Raw genomic sequence first — 23,412 nt, forward strand, 5'->3', positions numbered from 1 at the left:
CATAAAGTTTTGGAGACACTGGGATGGTGTCGCCCAAGGGCACTCCGACAGTCAAGTCAGGAAACTATAAATAAGCTTTGAGTTTAGGTTTTCATGGCGACCAACGTGGAAATCTAGATTTGGGGCGTTACAAGAATAAATAAATAATCCATGATTTTCTGAAGGTTTTAGAGAGAGAAAGAAAACAAGAAGAGAGAGTTTGCCAGGTGGGATCCCAAAATTTCGGCCAAATTTTTTGATTTTTCAAAAATGATGTACTATCCCGCGTCAGATTGTTAGAAAACGTCAGAATGTCCCGCCCAAAGACAAGAGGGGGAGAAATAAATAAAATCAGGAAACGATGAGTTGTCCCTAACATTTGGACTGGAGACGTATTTTGGGTCGTTTTTCAATTGCACCACCCCCCCCCCCCCCCAACCTATTTTTTGGACTCTTCGTTCGTAAATTGTTCATTTGACCAGAACATTGATATGACCAACTCTAAAGCTATCATCGAACAAACAAATTACATCTGTCGATGCTGGTGGAACACAACAACTGAGCTCAGGTATCTCTCTCAACTTTCGATCTCTAACCATCTCAATGAGTTATCACCGGAAAATAGATGGCTTCCCCCTCCAACTGGCCGAATCAAAATCAACATCGATACAACAAATGTTATGCGTCGACGACGGCAATAGCGAGACACTCCGTCAGAAACACGATTCAATCGAAGACCTCCACTTTCGACCCTCTCTCTCTCTCTTCTCTCCACAGCGAAATGGAAGGCTTTGCTTTAAGAGCATCTCCAATGCAAAACTCAGTTTTAGAAACTCGGAGTGACACGTAGGACTTTTAGAGTTTTTATCTTAAAATTCACCTTCAATGCAAAACTCAATTCAAATCTCAAATATGACGTGTCGAGGGCGGAGTGGAGATATCTCAAGAGGATACTCCATTTCTTGAGTGTCCTCTTGAGATATCTCTCAGTGCCAACTCAGCATTTTCATATATTTTAGTGAAAAAAAATGCCACATAAGCAATTTTTGGAGTTTTAGAGTGTTGCATTTGATTGACATTTGAATTTCGACACATAGGATTTTTAGAGTTTTTTTTTTAGTTTTGCATTGGAGATGCTCTAAGGTTTCAGTTGGCTGAAGAACTGGGACTTAACAACCTCAGCATAGAAAGTGACTCTAGGGTTATCATTGAAGCTTTCAAAGACGTAGATGCGGTCATCTCTTGGAGAATCCAACGACAATTAGAACAGTTACGTGTTAAAACAGACTCACTCCATGTGGAATTTCTGTACACACCAAGATTTGCCAACACAGAAGCCCATGGTTTAGCAGCCTCGGCTCTACCCCACAATTATTAGTTTATTGATGTTTACCCATTCGGTTAATTCCTCTTACTAGTTCCCCCTTCTACTAACGACCGTTAGTTGTTGAGCTTCAACTTGTATAAACTTTGTAAGATTTGATTTAGTGGTATTTTATTTCCTCAAAGAAAAAAGAAACAAACAAATTCCTTTCTTCTTCTCTTGCCACTCGAAGATTCGAAAGGTAGACATACTAGCTCCCCAAATGAAAGACTAAACAAACAAACTAAGGAAGAGAAAGGGCGAATTTCTCACTAGATTTGGAAAATATTCCCTTTATTGATCTAATGACTGAGCTCTTTCGAGATTTGGAAAATATTCCCTTTATTGATCTCATGACTGAGCTCCTTCGTCGTATGAAATGCTCCTCCAAACCTGATAAACATCTCATTCTCATCGGTAAAACCCTATCTCTCTCTCTCCTTTCTAAGTGTTCCAATATTGGTTTCTTAATCCATAGAAACTTAGTTCAAAACTGAGTAGTGGGTTTACTAGATGAGGGTTTTCTTTTCTGCCTTGATTCACAATTTTCTGTTGAAAAATATGGAGGTTTTTCTTGTTCTGGAAGTATTGTTTGTTTTTTCTTTTCTTCTTGCTAAATCATGCTGCATGTTAACTGGAAGTGTTTTGAATCCAATTATCTTGTTTTGGGTAGTTTTGAAATGTGCAATCCTTGATCCTTCTCTATTAGTAAACTGTTATAGTACATTTTTTTCATAGTATTTGTTTGAGGCTAAAAAGTACTCCCTCCGTCCCATATTGAATGACCTAATTTCTATTTTGGGTTGTCTCATTTTAGGGGAGATTTGCTGTTTGGACCCCCTTTCGTATAATTGACTTGTTGTTTGGACTCCCTTTTTTCATAGTTGCATTTTGGACTCCCTTTTTAAAAAAAAAAAGTTAAATATAACAGTTTAAAAACACATGGGAAAGAAAATTACTATTTTACCCCAAGTAGAGGGAAAGTACTATTTTACCCTCTACTTAACTAACCCAACCCTCTCCTAATTCATATATTCCCTTATCTTTTTTCTTTAATCAATCACGAGTTTTAGCCATCAACCCAAGTTCCTGGTGTAGTAATGGAAGATCACCAAATCGACCAACTTTTAAAAATACCTCCCACCTGGTCTCTCTTCTCTTCTCTCTCTCTAGATTTTCTCTCACTAAAATACTTCTCTTTAGCTGATTAGCTTTTAGAGAATCATGATTAATCTCTTCCATTTATCAGGCAAATCCTTTAGCAATCAATCCTGGTTACATCTCCATTAATTTATCAAGCGATCTTTTAGCATTCACTTATGAGGCAACTCTTTAGCTGATTACATCTGGAAGTCTGCTATCTCTCTCTCTCTCTCTCTCTCTCTCTCTCTAAAATATCTCTCTTTAGCAATCAATCCTGAAAATAGAATCACAACGATGGCTAGAAAAGATTTCATGATTGACGAAGATGTTTGTCCTGAAATATTTAATACCACAACTTTGAATTTCACTTGGTTTGATTATCTTCTAAATGGATTTGTTAATCTACCCTTTCTTATGGTTGTCATCAACCTCTTCCTCATGATGAAGAAGAGGCTCCTAAAAAGATCAATTGTCAAACAAATAAGAGCATCCCCAATGGTTAGCACTAAAAAAAACACCAAAAAGGAATCTTCACCAAATTTTTTGGTGTTTTCAAATTGGGGAACCCAAAGGCAAAACACTAAAAGTCTCACCAAATCACTATTCATCACACCAAATTTCATTTTTACCATTTTTTAACACTAATTTTTTTATAAAATAAATTTAACTAGTTGAAATTACAATACTTAAACTACAAATTAAACTAATACGACATTTTAATAAAACTACAAACTGAAACTAATACGACATTTCGACTGTTGTACTCCGGTTGCGTGTTTTTTTCCTATTTGCGTCTCGTTAAACGAATTCATTAAATGTGGTCATTTTGACCGTTGTACTCCGGTTGCGTGTTTTTTCCCTCTCAACCCAAGGTGTATGTCTTGTTTAATCAACCCAGACACTATGTCTTGTCCCCTCAAGTCTGCAAAAGTTGTCTTGTCCAGTCAACCCTGCAAAAGTAGCCTTGTCCGCTCAACCCAGAGTATCTTATTGAACCCTCCCCTATAAAAGTGTTGTGGCATGGAGAGGTTGTTGCAGAGTATTAGTTAGAGATTATAAATATACCTTGTTGCTCGAGCGTTCCCGTTGAGTAAAGATGTCTGGTTCATCGTCGTCTTTTTGCTTGATCTGTAATCGTTCCGGGCATTCCATGAGCGAGTGTGGATGGAGTTGGTGTTATTGTCCGAACGATTGTCATGATTACCTAACCTTGAGTTATGCAGACGGAGTTAGTGGAAGAGGTGGTTATCTTCACTGCAAAAAGTGCAACTATTTTGACTGGGTTTCAGACTATATCGATCATTTGTTAAAGGTTAGTTTATTAGGTTACGATTGTGGTTATATGTATACATAAATTTTATTCCCAGTGTAACATAACAAATATGTTCAATTTATTCAGGAGGTGGTTGAAACACCATGCCCTGTTTGCGATGAGGTTGGACACGATCATAATACATGTCCGGGAGTCAAGCCAAAAGACGAACCTCCAACGTATTATTCGGGGGAGAGCGATTCCGATTAATATTTGGGATCCCAATGTTTTATTACGAATATTAGAATTCTCTAAAAAGTATAATCATGTATGTTATTTCTATGGAACGACATCTACTTTGATTCATGGAGTACTTTTTTTTTATTGAAATGTCTCCGAAAACCCGGAGTACACAAAATCGATAACGGTAGAAATGAAAATCATGATGGTCCGATTATGTGTTATTAAGGGTATAAATAAAAATATTTAAGGTAATTTTTTTTTTCGAATATTTAGATTAAATGTTTAATTTTTTATTTTAGTGTAATTTAATTAATAATTAAAAATTTTATCGGACCAAACACAAAAAAAAAAAACATCAAAAAGGGACCAAAAAATTAAACAAGAAACAAAAAAAGGACCAAACATTAAAGAAAAAACAAAAAGAAAGACTAATAATTAAATAAGAAACAAAAAAGGGGCCAAACAATTATTAAATAGACCCCTGGCCCACCTCTCACCATTTTAGTGAGAGGGAACAGTAACTGCCCAGATTTGGGCAGTTACTGTTCACGGCACAGCAGATTTTTGGCAATCTGCTGTGCCGTTGGGTATTGGATTTCCAGGAGATCACCAGAATTTGGTGATCTCCTGATCCGTTGGGGATGCCCTAAGTATAAAGACAAGTAATTCCATACAACTATATCTAAGAAACACTGATGTTCCAATTAGTGAATTATATATATATATATATATATATATATATATATATATATATATATATATATATATATATATCAATTTATATATCTATTATATAAAACAGAAGGAAAAACGATGACTGGGACAAACATCCTTTTTTAATAAAGGATATTGTCTAGAAGCCCTTATCAAAATTTAAAATTTAGTCCTTCGAAGAAACAAAGTTACCTATTTAAAAACAATAATCTTTTCCTTCTTAGAAATAAAATAACTAATTTAAGAAAAAAAAGAAACAAATAAATTTCAAGGGTTAAAAAAAGAAATTAAAATCTCTCTCTCTCTCTCTCAATAAAATAATAACTAATTTAAGAGAAAAGAAACAAAAAATAATACAAAAAAATAATAATTAATAAAAAATAATAACTAATAAAAAATAAAAAATAAATAATAAAAAAGAAATTAAAATCTCTCTCTCTCTCAATAAAATAATAATTAAGTTAAGAGAAAAGAAACAAAAAAATAATAACTAATAAAAATCTCTCTCAATAAAATATAATAATAAATTTCGTAACGTTTATATATATATATCAGTTCTTGAAGAATCGAACTTAGCTAAAATCAAATCAATGTTTTCTATCCATGAAAACTCAGAAACTAACTCCTTATACCAAGTAGTTGATTTTAGTCTTGTTGTTTCACCATCTGAGTTTTGGGTTGTTGTTGCTTCTTCTGGAGAGAACGGTTGGGACGGTGACATAGAAGATCTCAATACCTATATTTACATTTTGAGAACACCAGATAGCTCAAATATGGTTAAAATTGTTGATAATGAAGGTTGTCCTTGTTGAGTTGATGATTTTATTTTGATTGTCATAGAAGTACTGATGATAGTTGGAGGATTATAAGTAAAGTGGGGGAGTCCAAAATGCAATATTAATTATATAAGGGTAAAGTGGGAATTTTTTAAAATATAAATACAGTGACGGAATATTCTTTGGTGATTCCGTTAAAAGGGAGTCCAAAACGCAACTCTGGAAAAAGGGAATCCAAACAACAAGTCAATTATACGAAAGGGGGTCTAAACAGCAAATCTCCCCTCATTTTAGTGTCCTGTTTCTAAAAATAAAGAAAAAAAAATTTCGCTCTTTCCAACAGTACCCATTACTATAAATTTAATTACAACTTTATTTAAAAGTAAATTCAACTTTTTCATCCAACTAAAACCAATTGACAATGAGCAGAGAGAACCTAGACATTATATCCTTGGTGGCTAGATAACCCTTCTCCCATGTGGGACTATTCTCACATTTATTGAAATGCTTCAAGTTCTATCTAGCTTAATACCTTTATGGTAGGTTTAGGTGACGGAAAGCAATCTATGGTATTCGCAATAAGTAGGATTCTGTAGGAATTTGAATTCCTTGGTCTGTTGGAAACTAGAACTCGTAGGAGTCCTAAGTTGTGTAGACTTACTTTCCCTTTGTTTGAATTCGTTGTACAGCCAAACTTAACTTTTGGTTTATCACACCCAAAATCCAAAAAAAGAAACCCCATCCAAATAAAAAAAAATATAGGATTTTGGTTACCATTAATTCATTAAGTCGTTTGATGTTTCTGTTGCGAAAAGGCTCGATGCTCCTTCGCTTTTTAACTTTTTCCATATTCGTAATCTTTGTTGTAATTGAGGATTTAGATTTGTATAATGAATCTGATTTCCTCTTTTGGGTCTTACCTGAGTAATAGATTGGCATGCTCTAAAGTCTAAATTGCAATGACAGTAGTCATAAAAAGGTTAGACTTTTCGTAGGTCCACCTGGATCTCGGAAAGGAACTCAGTCACCTGTAATTGAGGATGAGTATTGCTTGTGTCACTTGGCAACTGGTGATATGCTGAGAGCTGCTGTCACTGCTAAAACCCCTCTCGGGATCAAAGCCGAGGAAGCTATGAAGAAGGTAGAATTCCTGTCGAAGTGTCGAATATAATCATATGAGGGTTTTTATTCCTTTTGTTCTATGTTATTGTACTAGTGGTTTAATGTGTTCATTTCTCAGGGAGAGCTTGTTTCTGATGATATGGTTGTCGGGATAATCGACGAAGCAATTAAGAAGCCTTCATGTCAAAAGGGTTTCATTCTTGATGGGTTCCCAAGGACTGTACTGCAAAGCAGAAAAGGTTTGATCCTTTCTTACATTATATTAACGGAAATACAAAATTATATTGTGCACTAGTCCGTTTGAATTCTGTTTTTCTTACAAGCCTTTTCTAATACCCGTGTTGTTTCTTTCTCCCGCGCAGCTTGATCAGATGCTCGAAAAGCAAGGAACTAAAATTGACAAGGTTCTCAACTTTGCAATTGATGATGCCAAATTGGAGGAAAGGATTACTGGCCGTTGGATTCACCCTTCTAGTGGGCGAACATACCACATGAAATTCTCACCTCCCAAAGTTCCTGGCTTTGATGATGTAAGAACTAAAATACGCTAACTACTCTGTTGTTCTCTGGTTATTAATCGATAAGTCGATTTCTCTCTGTCTTGGCTTGATTTAGACAGAGTTTCCTTTCTCTAACTTATAGAGAGATAAACTAATAAAGAATAATTAATATTCCTTCTTTCGGGCTAACCGTGATAGGTGTTAATTTAGTCGAGGCAAGAATAAATTCTCTTTCCTAAAGACATTTTACACCCCCGTAACAGTACCAAACGTTAGGGTGAATGCCTTCGGGATACAACGACTAACCTTTCAGAATTTTAAGATGGTACTTCTATATTCTGAAAGCGGACGAACCTGTGTCAGTATTATGAGCTCTTGGACTAATGCGAATGATCTTCTAGACGCTTCTGAAATTCAAGTTCACTCGAGACTTCTTTCTTCCTTTTCTAGATATTCTAGTCTATCCAGAACCTCTAGAAAAAACTTCTTTAATTAGATATTCTAGGCCAACCAGAACCTCTAATTGTTAGAAGGGAAGAGAAGAAGAGAATGAATTGAATTGATGAAAAATGAAGTGGGTTTGATGGGTTTATATAGGAATTGAATAGGTGTATAATGTCTTTTGGGTTCAAAAGACATAGCTGTTCGAAACCAGGGGCTATAACTGAATTTTATAGGGTCGGTTCATCTAGGGACGTCGGATCTGACTCAAACGCGCGGATAGAACGCCATCCGTTGGATGGGGATTGAAATCCCGCATCTTGTCCCGCCCGGGATTTAATCTGGCCGTTGGATCAGAAAAAGAACGGCTAGATTAAAACGTCTCTCGTGTCCCGCTCGGTGCCCGTCGCGGAGATGAGCGGGACCGTTAGATCTTGTGCAAATCCGCGGAAGGAACGCCCACCGTCCAGATCGGATCGCGTTCTCTTTGCGCGAATGCCCCCCAGCTTGATTTGTCCTCTTTGACAATTTAGTACCTATTTCAACCGATTTTTCGTTCAAACTTTAACCTTGAATTTCTCATTCATCCGGAATCGGATTTGAGTGATTCTTGGCTCTAAATTGTAGAGCTCGACGAGACGAACGCAATGGCGCGTTCCGTTTCTGAGTTTGACGAGTCGGCTCGAGCCAAAATAGGCTCCGATTCCAACAATCCCCCACATGAATGAAAATTTGAGGTTTTATGCTATGATATATGCAGACATACTATACTGACAGACTGACACTGACAGAGCTCATAAGCGGAACTTCGCTGCATCGGAAGAAGGTAGTCTTTCGACTTTGAACCTTTCCTAGTGAATAACTACAAGGTCTACAAGGACGGCAGTGAACTTTACGTCTTGAACTGGGTCCTGGGAATTGTAATCCAAAATAGTTATCACACAGCTAATCCCTTACTAACTTAGGTTCTCGGTTGTGTTCATTTCGGCCCTGAACATTCCCGATTTCGTGTGTGCTTTAGAGAAGTCTGCCTAAACGACCTTCTCACGGAACCGGCATCAATTCACACACATATAGGTTATCCGTACTAAGGTATCCTGCTATACCTCACGTTAGAATCAAGTTCTAAGTTTTCGGATTAATTAAAAGCTTAATGCTTAACCTCTCAACGCAGGTAACACTGTTGTCATCCTAGGAATGGGTAAGAGATAGAGATCTCTTACAGTGTTACTGTCGAGTCAGGATATAGCTTCAGTTGCCCTTTGAACCTAGATCGTGGGATCTCCAGTCATCTAGGTAGGGTTTCACCATGCCTTTACTCATTTACTTAGGCGTTAGCCCCATTCCCTTTGATGATGCAACTACTAACTCTCTAGATAACCCTTTTGTAAATGGATCCGCTAGGTTATCTTTGGATCTTATATAATTTATAGTTATGATCCCTTCAGAGAGAAGTTGCTTAACGGTATTATGTCTCCGACGAATGTGTCGAGACTTACCGTTGTACATCTTGCTTTGTGCCAGTGCAATCGCTGCTTGGTTATCGCAGTGTATGTTGATTGCAGGCACCGGCTTTGGCCATATTGGAATATCTTCAAGGAATTGTCGCAGCCATTCTGCTTCTTCCCCTGCTTTATCTAGAGCAATGAATTCTGAATCCATTGTGGATCGAGCAATGCACGTTTGCTTCGAAGATTTCCATGATATGGCAGCCCCTCCCAGTGTAAACACATAACCACTGGTTGACTTAGTGTCGTCGGTATCTGATATCCAATTTGCATCTGCATATCCCTCTAAGACTGCGGGATATGTGGTATAATGGAGTCCGTACTCCTTCGTCTTTCTTAGATACCGTAACACTCTCGTTATGGCGTTCCAATGTGTGTTATTCGGGTTACTCGTAAATCTACTTAGCTTACTAACTGAGTAGGCTATGTCTGGTCGAGTACAGTTCATTAGGTACATCAGACTTCCAATAATCCGAGAGTACTCTAATTGTCTTACTGCGCTCCCTGTATTCTTCATTAAGTGAATACTTGGATCTATCGGAGTATTCGCCACTTTGAGGTCATCTTTGCTGAATTTTTCTAAGATTTTCTCAACGTAATGCGTTTGAGATAGACTTATCCCTTCAGCCGTCTTGGAAACCTTAATTCCAAGAATGACCTCTGCTTTCCCTAAATCTTTCATATCGAAAGTTTTCGAAAGCATCTTTTTAGTTGTATTAATGACATCTAAATTATTTCCCATAATTAGCATGTCATCTACATACAAACATAGAATAACACATCCTTTAGCAGTTACCTTTGTATAGACACATTTATCACATTCGTTGATCTTAAATCCGTTTGATAATAATGTGTCATCAAACTTTAAGTGCCACTGCTTCGGAGCTTGCTTTAGCCCGTATAGTGATTTCACTAACCTACACACTTTCTTTTCTTGTCCCGGAGCTATGAACCCTTCTGGTTGGTTCATATATATCTCTTCTTCGAGTTGTCCGTTTAAGAAAGCGGTTTTCACATCCATCTGATGAATTTCCAGATTATATAAGGATGCTATAGCTACTAACACTCTTATTGAGGTGATTCGACTAACTGGAGAATAGGTGTCGAAATAATCTAACCCTTCTTTTTGTCGGAATCCCTGTGCGACAAGTCTTGCTTTATACTTGTCTATAGATCCATCTGTTTTCAATTTCCTTTTGAAAATCCATTTGCAGCCTAGAGGCTTGCAACCTGGTGGGAGGTCTACTAGCTCCCATATATGATTTCCCATGATGGATTCTATTTCACTATTAACAGCTTCTTTCCAGAATGGAGCTTCTGGAGTAGCCATTGCTTCTGTGAAAGTCCGAGGTTCATTTTCTACCATATAGGTTAGAAAATCAGGACCAAATGTCTTAGCTTTCTTTGTCCTTTTCCCTCTTCGAGGTTCGAGTGTTGTTTCCTCGATTTCCATATCATCTTCTTTAGATGTTTCTAGACTTTCCTCTTCCTCATCTCTTACACGTTTTCTACTTTCAGATGAGACTTCTGAATTCTGTTTGAAAGGAAAGATGTGTTCAAAGAACTTAGCATCTCTCGATTCCAGAATGGTGTTTACGTGTATATCTTCGATTTCAGACTTCTGTACTAGAAATCTATAGGCGCCACTATTTATTGCGGGCCCTATGTATACACAGTCCACAGTTTTAGGTCCTATCTTGACCCGTTTAGGAGGAGGGACTAATACCTTCGCCAGACACCCCCACACTTTCGTGTACTTAAAGGATGGCATCCTTCCTTTCCATAACTCATATGGAATTTTACCGGTCTTTCTATGGGGTAACTTATTTAATAAGTGATTCGCCGATAATATCGCTTCCCCCCACAAGTTCTGAGGTAAACCAGAACTTATCAAGAAAGCGTTCATCATTTCCTTTAAGGTTCTGTTTTTCCGCTCTGCTACACCATTTTGTTGAGGTGTATAAGGAGCCGTTGTTTGATGAACTATGCCATTCTTCGCACATATCTCGGCGAAAGGAGATTCATATTCTCCACCTCGATCACTTCTCAAAGCCTTAATCTTTTTATTAAGTTGAGTTTCCACTTCGGTTTTATAAAGTTCGAACTTATCGACTGCTTCATCCTTACTTCTTAGTAAGTAGACATAGCAAAACCGAGTGGAGTCATCGATAAAAGTGATGAAGTACTTTTTACCTCCTCTGGTTTGAACCATCTTTAAGTCACAAATGTCACTATGAATTAAGTCTAGAGGTTCTGTATCTCGTTCTACAGATTCAAACGATGTCTTGGTCATCTTTGATTCTACACATGTTTGACATGTTCGTTTTGAATCAATTTCGACTTTTGGAATTAACTCTAAGTTCATTAATTTCTTTAATGACTTGTTATTCACATGTCCTAGTCTTTCATGCCAAATATTAAAGGACTCACCAATATAAACTGAATTATTAACTTTATTAATAATAGACGCCTTTGGCGTTACAGAGGTTACATTTAGTTTAAATAACCCCCCACATAAGTAGCCCTTCCCAACATACATCCCATTCTTAGACAGGACGAAGTTGTTTGACTCAAAGACTAGTTTGAACCCATTCTTACTTAGAAGAGAACCAGAAACCAGATTCTTTCGGATATCTGGAGCATGAAGTACATCGTTCAAAGTTACTTCCTTTCCTGAAGTGAACTTCAGAATGATCTTCCCTTTTCCTCTGACCTGGGTGGTTGAGTCGTTTCCCATGAACAGGGTTTCTCCTTCACTTATTTCGTTATAAGAGGAGAAGAGGCCTTTGTCACCACAAATGTGACGAGTAGCTCCGGTGTCGACCCACCACTCTCTCTGGTTGTTAACCAGGTTGACTTCAGATACCACTGCACAGAGGTTCAAGTTCTGAAGTTTCTCAGTCACTTCTTCGGCTTCAGTAACCATAGCACACAGGTTCTGAGTTTCGGTATCTTCTATCAGCGAGGCTTGGTCATTCGGCTTCTTTTGTCTGTTGCCGGTTTTGGAACGACAATCCTTTGCCATATGACCTCGTTTGCCACAGTTGTAGCATAGGCCGAACCTCGTCTTTTTCTTCGGCTTTCCTCCGTCTTTAGACAGATGCTTACGCTTCTTACTCGGACCGGTCTCTACGACGTTCACATTCGAGAGTCTTTCAGAGTTCTTCTCGGCAATGCGACTGTCCTCTTCGATTCGAAGCTTTAGGATGAGTTCTTCAAGGCTCATATCCTTATTCTTGTGGCGGAGATAATTTTTGAAGTCTTTCCACCCCGTGGGTAATTTTTCAATTAGGGCTCGGACCTGGAAAGGTTCATTCGTTATCATGTTCTCTGCCTGTAGTTCCTGTAGGAGACTCTGCAGTTCTTGGACCTGGATCATAACTGGTTTTGAATCAGTCATCTTGTAGTCCAAGAATCGTCCTACGATGAACTTCTTGACACCCGCCTTCTCAGTCTTATACTTATTGATAAGGGTGTCCCACAGTTGTTTAGACGTTTCTATAACCGAATATAGATTATAGAGTCCGTCATCTAGACTGTTCAGGATATAATTCTTGCACAAGAAGTCTTCTTGTTTCCATGCCTCTATTTCAGCGGTACGCTGTGCCTCATCCTCTATTTCTGCATGGGTGGGTCTCTCCTCGGTTAAGTATTTAACCAGACCCAATGTCGTTAGGTAGAACATCATCTTCAACTTCCATCGGTTGAAGTCAGTTCCTTTGAACTTCTCTGGTTTTTCCCCATTATTTGTGTTAGGCGGAATAACTCGCAGAGTGGTTCTTGTTCGTGCCATTTCCTTTTCTGAAACACACAGAAAGTATACCAAATTAATATCTTATAACCAGAGAAATAATAATAAAATGTCTTAAGATTGTTGTTCTCTGGTTATTAATCGATAAGTCGATTTCTCTCTGTCTTGGCTTGATTTAGACAGAGTTTCCTTTCTCTAACTTATAGAGAGATAAACTAATAAAGAATAATTAATATTCCTTCTTTCGGGCTAACCGTGATAGGTGTTAATTTAGTCGAGGCAAGAATAAATTCTCTTTCCTAAAGACATTTTACACCCCCGTAACAGTACCAAACGTTAGGGTGAATGCCTTCGGGATACAACGACTAACCTTTCAGAATTTTAAGATGGTACTTCTATATTCTGAAAGCGGACGAACCTGTGTCAGTATTATGAGCTCTTGGACTAATGCGAATGATCTTCTAGACGCTTCTGAAATTCAAGTTCACTCGAGACTTCTTTCTTCCTTTTCTAGATATTCTAGTCTATCCAGAACCTCTAGAAAAAACTTCTTTAATTAGATATTCTAGGCCAACCAGAACCTCTAATTGTTAGAAGGGAAGAGAAGAAGAGAATGAATTGAATTGATGAAAAATGAAGTGGGTTTGATGGGTTTATATAGGAATTGAATAGGTGTATAATGTCTTTTGGGTTCAAAAGACATAGCTGTTCGAAACCAGGGGCTATAACTGAATTTTATAGGGTCGGTTCATCTAGGGACGTCGGATCTGACTCAAACGCGCGGATAGAACGCCATCCGTTGGATGGGGATTGAAATCCCGCATCTTGTCCCGCCCGGGATTTAATCTGGCCGTTGGATCAGAAAAAGAACGGCTAGATTAAAACGTCTCTCGTGTCCCGCTCGGTGCCCGTCGCGGAGATGAGCGGGACCGTTAGATCTTGTGCAAATCCGCGGAAGGAACGCCCACCGTCCAGATCGGATCGCGTTCTCTTTGCGCGAATGCCCCCCAGCTTGATTTGTCCTCTTTGACAATTTAGTACCTATTTCAACCGATTTTTCGTTCAAACTTTAACCTTGAATTTCTCATTCATCCGGAATCGGATTTGAGTGATTCTTGGCTCTAAATTGTAGAGCTCGACGAGACGAACGCAATGGCGCGTTCCGTTTCTGAGTTTGACGAGTCGGCTCGAGCCAAAATAGGCTCCGATTCCAACATACTCTTCTTCTGTTTGTTTGTCGCGTGAACTATGTATTATATATTAATCTTGTATTCCAGACATCCAGTGTGTATACAAAAATCCTAAAGATCACATTTCAAAAAGAGGTTGTTTTAACCAAAAATAGCCTCAAATATGCCGAAAACTCGGCCTATTTTATAAACCCTTAATTGTGAATACTGATGTCACTAATTTTTTAGCAAACCTTGCTCATTTGTGGTCTTACATCTTCAGCCTGGGATATTCTACAACTTTAAATGCCTTATGTGGTTATATTGTAGAACCATTTCATGGCAATTCAACCAGATCTGCTTCTTCCATGTGACATATATACATGGATATATATCATGAGTACTAGAGCATTCATTGCTTATTTACTTGTTTCCGGATGAGTATTGATTGATATTTACTAATTCGAAGAAGATTAGGATGGTTTGACCTTTATTGTTTGTTCCATTTTATGAAGGTCACTGGAGAACCTTTGGTTCAGCGGAAAGATGATAATGCAGCAGTTCTAAAGTCAAGGCTAGAAGCATTCCACAGGCAAACTGAACCGGTACGCGTTGTCATTCCTTTATTGTCTGTTTCACTGACTACCCCTTTTATCCCTTTATATCTTGGACAGAATGTGATGTTTCTATTGTTACTGGTTAAGCATGTTTTTTTACCGAAAGAAATGAAAAATTGCGACCAAAAAACTACACCTACCACCAAGGGGTCAATGGAACACAATGTGAACCTATGAATGACCGGCCAAAGTCAGATTCCGCCAACAAATTCACATCAAAATATTAAATGTACACGAAGTCATTTTGTATCTGTCCACAGACATTTCACTGTACTATTTGCTTAGCGTTTACTGTTCGATCAAATGAGTATGAAAATTGAAAGTGAAGTCATGTTAGCCACCAAATGATGGTAAAACGATAAAAATATATCCTACTGATTTCTAACTCAATTAACCCTAAACCCCGACTCAGTCAACCCTCAACATATGAGCTGTCGTTGTTTGTGAAGGGCGTTCAATCCAAAAAAGTAAAACAAGGACAGATGATGCTCTTGAAAAACTTACCATCGCCTTGTATAAAATCTGACTTGGTTAGTTCGGTTAATAGATCATTAAACTTTCAGATGATTGACTACCTCTTGATAAGCAATATTGTTTTTACTCCGTTCTTCTCTAACAAATATATTATGTTGACTGCAGGTAATTGATTACTACGCAGAGAAGAGAATAGTTGCAGATCTTATGAAGAAAATGTGGTATCTCTCCTTATGTAACTCGTCTCAGTACTAGTCATAATGTCATTGATTTAGGCAGTACCAGGTGAAGCCGACATATATATATATATATATATATCTATATAATAAGGGAGGAGGGTATCTTTCCCCCTCCTCCCAACGGCTAAGATTTATGCTTGGACATTTATATCAGACGGCCTACATACGTTTTCCCGAGATTAGATGGTTGTGATGTGGAGTATAAACCATCCAACGGTTTAAAATGAGAAAGGAAAGAAACAAAGCATCTTGCAAAAGATTCTTTTTTTTGAAAACACCCATCTTCCCAAAACCCTTTCTCTCTCATTTCTCCTGCACGCAGATTTCTCTCCCTCCCATTCTCTCTCCTCATCCTCTTCACTCCATACAACTTTCTCTCCCAAGGTTAGAAACCTCTCCTTCTATCTTACTGCATCGATTTGTATCTAGGGTTTTGATTTCTAAGTAAACAGGGTCATTTTTAACTCATTTAGGGTTCCCTGATTTAGGGTTCTCTATTTTGTACCAACTCATTTTGTGTTTAGGGTTTATGAGAAAAATCAAGTGCTTAACCTAGGTATATTACTTTTCATCTCCCACTTACACTATCTCAACCTCTCTCAAACAGAAAATAGGTTTAGGGCTACAAAATAGAACGAACCTCTGCTTCTCTCTCTCGCTCTTCACTTTCACATCAAACCGGTTCAAAATTTTTATTTAGGTTATTGAATAGAAAAGATTCTTCTTAGTGGTGCCTAATTTTTATATCTAAAGATTCTTCTTCTTAGGGTTATCAAATCGGTTCAGAGTTTTGAGTTTTATTAAATTTGTTTTTGTACATCATTGTGTTTTTAATTGATCTTTGAGTTGATGTTATATCGAGATTTTGAGTGGTGCCTAATTTTTATATCCAAAGAACTCTTTATGCAGGTAGGATATGGCATCATTACTTCAGGAACAAAGCTTACTGAAGCATCTAAATCGCATGTTAATATGAACTCTGAAGCTAATCCAGTACTTTGGCTTCATTATTTCAGCAAAATAGGGTAATATTCATTCAACTTTGGCTTCAGTACTCCAGGAACTAACCTAATATGGTTATGTCCGCATTGGTTGTGCTTATGTTAGTAGCAGTTTTAAATTCATAATTGTTTTTTTAGATACATGCCTCTATTTTCTGCTTGAAGCGCCATTGGAAACTCAACTCATAATGTCTGACCGAGCTTGAAAAGTTAATGTTATATCTCAACTTTCTTCTCTTTAGACTTCAAGTATCTCCTTGAGTTGTTCCAAAACTCAGGTGATTTAGCATAGTTCGCTCCTACTCTTATATGCTTCCTTTATTTACTTCTCTTTTTTACTGTGTTCAAGTATGGTTTCGTTTTAGGCTTAGTAGTGAAAGATTGTAGCATAATCTTCTAAGTAATAAGGCATTACTATAACAAAGTATTGACCAAATGGGCGTTGTTAAAATTGTTTGTCCATCTCGACCAAATCTTTATCGGCAGTAAAATGGACGAACGACCGGATAATCAACTTCTTTTTTCCTTCGTGAAATAGTAGTGATAAGGTAGCTTAGATATCTTAGTTTTCTTTAATTGTTGTAATTCATTTTCTCCTTCTTCCTAGGGTTTATGAGATCTTTGTGTTAGTCGTTTAGATTTGTGGCTTCCATACGGTTTCCGAAATTGAGACTTTGATATCGAGTCAATTAGATTATTCCTCAACCGACTCAATAATGAGTTATTATGCTTATTCTTTGTTCTTCTTTGCATGTAGATCTTGGTTGAGTTTTATGATTTCTTTGTTATTTGGTTCCGCAACAAGTTCCATCTACATAAATGGCCTCTCCATTTACAGTAATTTCTTATTTTTCTCTATTGATCTCTATTCTAAATTTTTGAATCTTTGGTCGGAGAATCTAATTTTCTTCTTATATGGTTTTAAGAACAGATAAACATCTAGGCATTCAGATGAAGATGTAAATGCTTTGATCTCTCTGATAAGAAAATTTCGAGAAGTGTATGAATCTCTTTATTGTTGTTTCATATGTCTGTTAGCTCCGGAATCTGATTTTAAAACACATTCCTTTTTATTTATTTAAGGTATTTATTTTGTTTTCCACTTTTCCTTCTTTTTTGACAGGGTTTGAAGAAGGTGTATGTGACAACAACGCCGAACTGATACTCCAAACTTTGTATACTCCCTTTTTTTTCATGAACTGCAATTAATTTTAAACTTTTTTGATTAGTTATGTCTACAGACTCACACTTTCACTGATACGTAAACACCATGTTTTGGTATAGCTATAGGTGATCTTCGTCCTTTGTTGTTAGAGTTTGAGACTATGAGTCAGGTTACCGTACGTACAGAAGGGGCTCTTAATTCAGATTCTTCGAGTCAATTTAGATTTACACTTGAATTTCAGATATGAATCTAGAATAAGAAACAAACACTATTATCTTCTATGAATGTCGGTTATAGCAATAGTCTGGACTTTTTTTTGTTTGTTTGCAGCTTGACACAATAGTATTTGTGCTGTCACACAAGGATCACCCCAAGTTCAAAATACAAGGTGAATACCTATTTGTCGAGCACACATTGACTCGGACCGAAGCCTTCCGTGGGTTTCAGTTTGTGTTGTCTTATTTGGGCAGTAGGCATGTACCCATCAAGGCCAACTTGGGAAAGTTGTGAAGCGTGGTAAGATGGAGTTTTTCGTTGATAGAACGACCGTGAAATTAACTGCGATCATGATATATTGTGGTGGTATTGTTAAAATTAATATCAATATGAATGTGTAGATTCATTCAAGGCGGTGTATGATGAGGATTGTCGATGTACCAGAGGACATTCATGAGGGGAAAGCTATACATACATTTCAGCGTGGGGTTTCCCGACTCTTGGGACTCCAGGGCAGTGCAAGGCACCGAAGACTGTGTTTAGTTGTTTAATGCATTTGAAAGAACTGTCCGTGCCCCACGGGCACGGGTTACACCCTCGTATATATATATATATATATATATATATATATATATATATATATGATAGGTGTATACCGTTGAAAGAATTAATGGTTGATCAACAATGACCATGGCCTAGGTTAGTGACCTCCATTGCACTTAGGAGGGGCACTCGCCTAAGATCTACCCAAGTGGTGGAGTCTACGTCATAATTTGTGATAGACTGTTCTCCTTCTGAATTTCAGTATAGATGGGGTCCTTGATCGAAGTCGCACATAACTTTCATACATAGAGAAAAATGTCTATGAATCAATTCATTTCCTTGTATGAGAGAAGTTGTTTCGTCTTTGAAATCGAGTCATTTCCCTGTGTACTTGAAGAAGTTGTTTAGGCGTAGTTCTTCACGGATTTAATGGCGGATTCAATTAAATAACACATGAGTAGCCTGTCTATGAATCAAGTCATGTTTGGAAATTAATCAATCAATGAAGGCAATTTCAAGATGTAATAAAGATGAGTTTCCTACCATTGATGGTTGAAATAGTCCCACACAGATGAGTTTGATTGAGCATGAGAGTTGGAAACTACAATAAAAGAATATCAAATACAATGAAGAAAGCATACCTTTCTCGGCCTTTTGGCTAAGATCAAGTGTAGTATCTGTTCTTATCAGTTTAATATCTGATATGTGGTCCATTGGATCACACGATATTAAATTAATTTTTTTCATGGGGGAGAGTCCACCACAGTAGCTTGCTGCTGGGGCTCTCATGTGTCGCCTTTGTGTTGCACTATTGCATTGGCCTGGCACACCCCCCTATCAATACTTAACTATCAAAACTTTTAGTTTGCTGCTGCCTGGTCGGTGATAAGATTGTTATTCTAGTTTTCCATTTCAACAAACCATAAGATATCTGTCAACAATGAAGCCTAGCAGGCACCCCAAGGTGGCCATTCGTCGTGTCGAAACCCAAGACAGATAACATCTTCCTTCATCAACACATGGAATGACCCCTTGTCCCGTTTCATGCTGTCCTCATCAACATCTTCATATTCTATCAACGGAAAAGATACTAGTAAGAATGAGAAGATAGAAGATCCAGAGCTAAAACAGTGCAAGCACCAATGTCAACACCAACAACATTTCAGCTACACGGAACGAGAAGAGTGTTAAAAGATGTGAAGAATACTACAAAGAAAAGAAAAGACGCGAAGGACATGACCACCATCATCGTCATCCTTTTTCGTCACTTCGGAAATTTTCTTCATCAAGATCCAGAGGAGATCAGGTGTTCAAGTAGAGAGATGGATTTCCCTAGTATTTGTTCTTTTTGTCAAAGTCAAATCTGAAATTTTCTTTCACCCTAAGATGATCCAGATTTCAGAATGTTTGTTTTTGTTTTACTAGTCAAAGATCATAGTCATTTTACCCATTCCATTGTTTACTTAGCCAGATTTCAAGATTAGGAAGATCGACCCAAAATAGACTACATTTCCTGTTAGCCTTGGTTTAAAAATTCAACTATGCCAACAATGGCAGGAGTAGTTACAAGTTAGTTTTCGCCCTCAACATCTCGGGTTCGAAACATAGATCTTCTCAGACACCTCTGTCACCGAGAAACATTCGTCAGGGTCTTCTGACACATATCCCGCCTCTTGCATCTCATGTTTCTCCTTGTAGCCTTCGTTCTTTTGCTTCAACATTCTCTTTTAACAAGCCGCTTTAAAGTGGTCAAGCTCACCACAACTAAAGCACGTTTTCTTGAAAGAGCCTCTAGATTTGGATCTAGATTTCCCGCCCTTTCCTTTCATCTTTCATTACTCCCCCCTCGTTGCAAACAACCCTTGTGCTTGATCCTTGTCTACTCCACCCGACGTCATACCTCTAGTAGCAACCTTACGAAGGTCGTCCGCTAATAACGAATTTCTCGTCTCTTCCATGCTTAGACTATCACCAACAAGCATCAAAGTTTGAACAAGGTTCTCATAAGATTTAGGTAATGAAAGTATGAGGGCTTGATCCTCATCCTCAGCCTTAACATCAATATCCTTCAAATCTGAGATAATCCTGTCAAACTTATTCACATATTCCTGAATAGAAGAACCCTCTTCCATTCTACATGTGAATAATTTGGATTTTAAGTAGACCCGATTCGTTAAAGTTTTCGTCATGAAATTGCTTTCTAGTTTTAACCACACACTCGCCGTCGTTGTTTCTCCGTCTACTAGGAACGCCACGTCCCTCTCAAGACACAACATAATGGTTGCCCGTGCTTCGAGATCTAACTCTTTCCAATCCTCATCTGACATATCTCCTGGTTTCTTTCCCGTCAACGTCTTGTGTAATTTCTGCGAGATTAGCAGATTCTTCATCTGTATCCGCCAATAAGAAAAATCGTTTTTTCCATTGAACTTCTCTATCTCATATTTCCCTGATTTGACCGTACCACTTCGATCCCATCTTCTCTTCGTTCATTCTCAACAAGGCTCTGGTACCAATTGTTATTACTAAAAATTCGCGGAAGCTATCGAACCTATCCTAGAAATTGATCCGATTATGAAGATTAATCGAAAAGCTATGCCAAAACTAAATATGCAAACAGAATTAACGAGGTTCGGCTTAAAACCTACGTCCTCGGGCGAACAAGAAATCTTTATTGAAGGATAGATGAAGACGACTCACACAACCCGCAAGTTTGTACCAAGATTGTACTGTATAGAAATTAACCTTCTATACTAGATCTTCGACGACCGAGAAATTAAACACCGCTCAAAACTATGAACAAAATTTCTCTCTCACTTTGCTCTCTCTCTCTCTAGCCCTCTCTCTCTCTAGCCCTCTCTCTCTAGCTCTCTCTAAAGAAGAGTTGTTGTGTTTGTTGTTGATGTGAATTACAAGCACTCAAACCACCTATTTATATAGGATATCCACCGTCATAACAAGCCCAATAATAGGAACATGGGTTTCTAAATTTTGGTGCCAAACTTTGGTTGAAATAGTCCCACACATATGAGTTTGAATGAGCATGGAAGCTGAAAACTATTATAAAATCGTATTAGATAGAATGAAGAAAGCATACCTTTCTCGGCCTTTTGGCTAAGATCAAGTGTAGTATCTGTTCTTATCAGTTTAATATCTGATATGTGGTCCATTGGATCACACGATATTAAATTAATTTTTTTCATGGGGGAGAGTCCACCACAGTAGCTTGCTACTGGGGCTCTCATGTGTCGCCTTTGTATTGCACTATTGCATTGGCCTGGCACACCTACCAATACTTAACTATCAAAACTTTTAGTTTGCTGCTGCCTGGTCTGTGATAGGATTGTTATTCTTGTTTTTCATTTCAACAAACCCTAAGATATGATCCAAAACATAAAAAAAAATGAAAATATTTCAACTTCTGATCATATGGTTCAGTAATTTTTTTTTTCTATCTCAAATCTGAAACTGTCTGGAGTGATTACCTACTTAGTTTCCACCCTCTAGGTCTCGATTTTGAGACACGGATTCATACCCCTTAAACTACGCTGACACAACAAAACATTTTACATACCACGGAGGAACTTCTGCTGGTTTAATGTGAGTTGGAGCTTAATTTAAAATGCAACGTGCGAAGTTATGTACTCTTGTGCAGCGCAAAGCTTAGGTATTGATTTTTTGAGAGAAAAACTTGGCTGAAGGACTTCGACTCAAGTTTTCCTATTCTAGCCTGACTTAGACTTTCAAACGTCAAGCTATGAACAAAGGTTACCACAACAATCCACTAATGACTAAACGGTTTCCAATGCAAGGAAACAAGAATCAAAATGTAAACAAGAAATCAAAATATATGTGAGCATTTTGGTTTTCATCGGAGGACCTACTAAATCCATCACTACGGCGCTAACTAAAAGGTTTAACCTAGTGAACTAAAGTTCCGAGGTTTAGCAGTAGAAACAACTAAATGTTGTTAAAAATTAAAATATGGTAAAGTGAACTTACCGGCTACCGCCCATTCCTTTTGATCCGCATCATAGGTCTCTCCACTGTTTGGAATAAGTATCGGTTTATTTGTCACCTGCAAGATTGACCAGCGATATTATTAGAGGTTCCCAAGACATTTATGCAAAATATCTAACAGAAAACTGCCGAGCCAGTGAAAAAGCATCTCATTCATGAATAAATGAAGACCGAAGGGAAAAACTTTCTGCACAGAAAGAATTAGTCCAAGAATAAATCTAGGAGGGTGCAGTTAATCCCGACGGCGACAACTTTCTTACATGAATCAGCAACTAATGCACATTCAGTCATAGAATCTCCACTAACCACATTCAACCCATCCTTAGAATTGATGCTGGAATCTTTATGTCATCTTCCTCGAGTAGTTCAACAAATGCCTGTGTGAACGAGCACCAACCAAATTTATGAGATAAGCCCATGATAAGATCCCAGCATTTAAAAACTACCACCGTTTTAGGATCAAAGGTTACCTGAGCTTCTAGCTTATTTGGAATTGTTTCGAATGCTATGAGATCAGCACCTGATACTGCTACAACCTGAACTCTTCTTCTATGGAACTCCTTCAAAGTGGCAAACACAGATTCACCATAGTTCCCACTTCAGCAAAAGAAGTAAATGGGAATTTGTTAGAGATAAAGTGAAGAAAAACAAGATGCTTGTGCAACTTGAGATGCTTAAGAATAAAGTTAATCAGTAGTTCATTTTGTGCCTTGCCAAATAAACCAGAAAATTATGAACCTTTTGTCATTGTAGCAAGTAAGAGTATGAAATTCAATGGAAGACTACACAGTCGAAAAAGTTAACACAGCCCTAAGATCCAGAACTTATGTGCAAAGTCACAAAGTCGGTGAAATTTGAACGGGTCAGAGGACTGGGATGTGGTCATTATCCTCGAATCTAATTTGTTAAAATAATGATAAAACGACAATATGAATTGCGAATGACCAAGCTTTTTGATAACTTAATATGATTCTAACAAATAAGAACTTATGTACTCAGACCCATCGGCTAGATAAGCTCCGTAGCTACCTACAGAGGCGGCAACCAAAATATGCCGTTTATTGACAACTTTTCCTTTTGCAGTGTCATCATATAAAGTGACAAGGGCCGACATACATATGTATCAAACACCTAGAGAACTAAAAACTCTTATTATGTTGTATGTTGAAAGAATTA

The 23,412-nt window shown here is 37.7% G+C and overlaps 1 protein-coding gene, 1 long non-coding RNA gene, 3 other non-coding genes and 1 pseudogene across 7 annotated transcripts; 5 read left to right on the plus strand and 1 right to left on the minus strand.

The window, feature by feature from the left end:
* Nucleotides 1-1,647: 1,647 nt before the first annotated feature.
* Nucleotides 1,648-15,307, plus strand: LOC147567458 (adenylate kinase 4-like). The gene is made up of 6 exons (XM_086657427.1): nucleotides 1,648-1,759; nucleotides 6,466-6,611; nucleotides 6,711-6,828; nucleotides 6,953-7,122; nucleotides 14,477-14,566; nucleotides 15,218-15,307. Exons 1-6 carry the CDS (start codon nucleotides 1,648-1,650, stop codon nucleotides 15,305-15,307), a joined length of 726 nt encoding a protein of 241 aa, XP_086513553.1.
* Nucleotides 15,308-15,376: 69 nt separating this feature from the next.
* On the plus strand, nucleotides 15,377-18,295 carry LOC147567459 (uncharacterized). 3 transcript variants are annotated; one of them, XR_015237715.1, is made up of 6 exons: nucleotides 15,377-15,675; nucleotides 16,201-16,316; nucleotides 17,224-17,292; nucleotides 17,416-17,467; nucleotides 17,788-17,973; nucleotides 18,075-18,295. It is a non-coding gene; the product is annotated as an uncharacterized LOC147567459 (long non-coding RNA). The 3 variants fall into 3 exon arrangements; XR_015237714.1 differs by having other exon boundaries at nucleotides 17,416-17,973; XR_015237716.1 differs by lacking the exon at nucleotides 17,224-17,292 and having other exon boundaries at nucleotides 17,416-17,973.
* A 30-nt stretch (nucleotides 18,296-18,325) lies between these two features.
* On the plus strand, nucleotides 18,326-18,479 carry LOC147567460 (U1 spliceosomal RNA). The gene has a single exon (XR_015231520.1). It is a non-coding gene; the product is annotated as a U1 spliceosomal RNA (small nuclear RNA).
* Nucleotides 18,480-18,853: 374 nt separating this feature from the next.
* On the plus strand, nucleotides 18,854-19,051 carry LOC147567461 (U2 spliceosomal RNA). Its single transcript, XR_015231566.1, has one exon. It is a non-coding gene; the product is annotated as a U2 spliceosomal RNA (small nuclear RNA).
* Nucleotides 19,052-21,309: 2,258 nt separating this feature from the next.
* On the plus strand, nucleotides 21,310-21,507 carry LOC147567462 (U2 spliceosomal RNA). The gene has a single exon (XR_015231564.1). It is a non-coding gene; the product is annotated as a U2 spliceosomal RNA (small nuclear RNA).
* A 21-nt stretch (nucleotides 21,508-21,528) lies between these two features.
* Nucleotides 21,529-23,350, minus strand: LOC147567463 (homocysteine S-methyltransferase 2-like; annotated as a pseudogene).
* Nucleotides 23,351-23,412: the final 62 nt, after the last annotated feature.

Source organism: Eschscholzia californica, unplaced genomic scaffold (assembly GCF_041429995.1).
Source record: "Eschscholzia californica isolate CP2 unplaced genomic scaffold, dmEscCali1.0.p SCAF_1, whole genome shotgun sequence".
NCBI lineage: Eukaryota > Viridiplantae > Streptophyta > Magnoliopsida > Ranunculales > Papaveraceae > Eschscholzia > Eschscholzia californica.

Coding starts and splice junctions, on each gene's coding strand:
- LOC147567458 (XM_086657427.1), top strand. CDS start 1,648: ATGACTGAGCTCTTTCGAGATTTGGAAAATATTCCCTTTATTGATCTC. Junction 1,760..6,465: donor TAAACATCTCATTCTCATCG/GTAAAACCCTAT, acceptor GACTTTTCGTAG/GTCCACCTGGATCTCGGAAA. Junction 14,567..15,217: donor TCCACAGGCAAACTGAACCG/GTACGCGTTGTC, acceptor TGTTGACTGCAG/GTAATTGATTACTACGCAGA.